Below are 1,076 nucleotides of genomic sequence, written 5' to 3' on the forward strand. Positions count from 1 at the left end.
CCTTTGTTCTCCACCTGAAGATGCATAGCGAGCGTTTTATCGCGACCATCTTTGGAGGCCTTGAAAAAAAGCTTGCAACCGCAACAAAATACTGACTGAGACACATTTAGTTGACAAGTTGGTGACACGTAAATATGCTGACAGCAGTTGAGTGGCAGGAAACGGACCCCACAAAAGAGTAGTTCTCATCTTAGGAGTGAAATCCGACAAAAATAAAAAGGTTGAATGCTAAATCAGCTCCTTAGCTCCATTTTAGACAAGTAAGAATATTTGTAACTTTGTAAGAAATATAAGTAAATCAATAGACTTGTGCACCCAAAAAAGGGCCAAAGTATTTTTTAAAAATGAATACCTTGTGTTGTACAACGCTACAAACTTTTGAAAAGGGCACACCTGGATTGTGTGAATTTTCAGGATCATCACCATCAGCACGAGGGCATCCTTCATCGTGTCCCGTTCCAACATTCGACACAAAAGTCTTTGGTTTTCTTGTAGTTGTTTGGAAGGAAATAAGGCTGCCACTCAAACACACCCAGTGACGTGTGCGATTCCTCCCCCTCGAGAGTTGAGCTTGGGGGCGGGAAACTGACTCAGTTCTCCACTGGAATCACTAGAACACACAAAAAAAGCTTTATTGCGTCAATTGCTTTCTGCATACTGCATGAAAATTGCCTAAGCGTACCTGGATACTGTCTTCAAAGTCCATAAATTCTCAGTTGTTGCTTCCAAGTAGTTTTGATGAAGAGCACGTGTTCATTTTCAATAATAATGTAAAGCAGCCAGAGAAAGTGTCATTTTGTACTGATAATTCCTACACCACCTAACTAAAAATGTATTTATGTAACTGAAACCTGTTACGAAGACTAATTTTGACGACATGAAAGAAAATCAGTTTCGGGCTTGATTTACCAGTCTCAAATGTACAAAGCATGTATAAAAAAATTTGGTTTATTTTTTCTTTTATTTACACTTATCTTTAGATTAGGTTGTTGTCCCCCCCCCACTACTTACCTCCCATGTGATGTCAGGCTAAACCTGAATGCAAATTTCTTAGCACTTGTAATGACAACTATAGC

General features: G+C 39.1%; 1 protein-coding gene across 1 annotated transcript in view; it reads right to left on the reverse strand.

Moving 5' to 3' along the window:
• tnfrsf1b (tumor necrosis factor receptor superfamily, member 1B) overlaps positions 1–968 on the reverse strand; it is an 11,244-nt gene extending 10,276 nt beyond the window's left edge. Inside the window, exon 1 of the mRNA XM_077602046.1 lies at positions 394–968. Within this exon, the coding sequence (XP_077458172.1) occupies positions 394–465 (72 nt within the window). The 5' untranslated portion in view covers positions 466–968. The remainder of the gene's footprint in view (positions 1–393) is intronic.
• Positions 969–1,076: the final 108 nt, after the last annotated feature.

The sequence above is a fragment of the Stigmatopora argus genome, chromosome 6, assembly GCF_051989625.1.
Source record: "Stigmatopora argus isolate UIUO_Sarg chromosome 6, RoL_Sarg_1.0, whole genome shotgun sequence".
Classification (NCBI taxonomy): domain Eukaryota; kingdom Metazoa; phylum Chordata; class Actinopteri; order Syngnathiformes; family Syngnathidae; genus Stigmatopora; species Stigmatopora argus.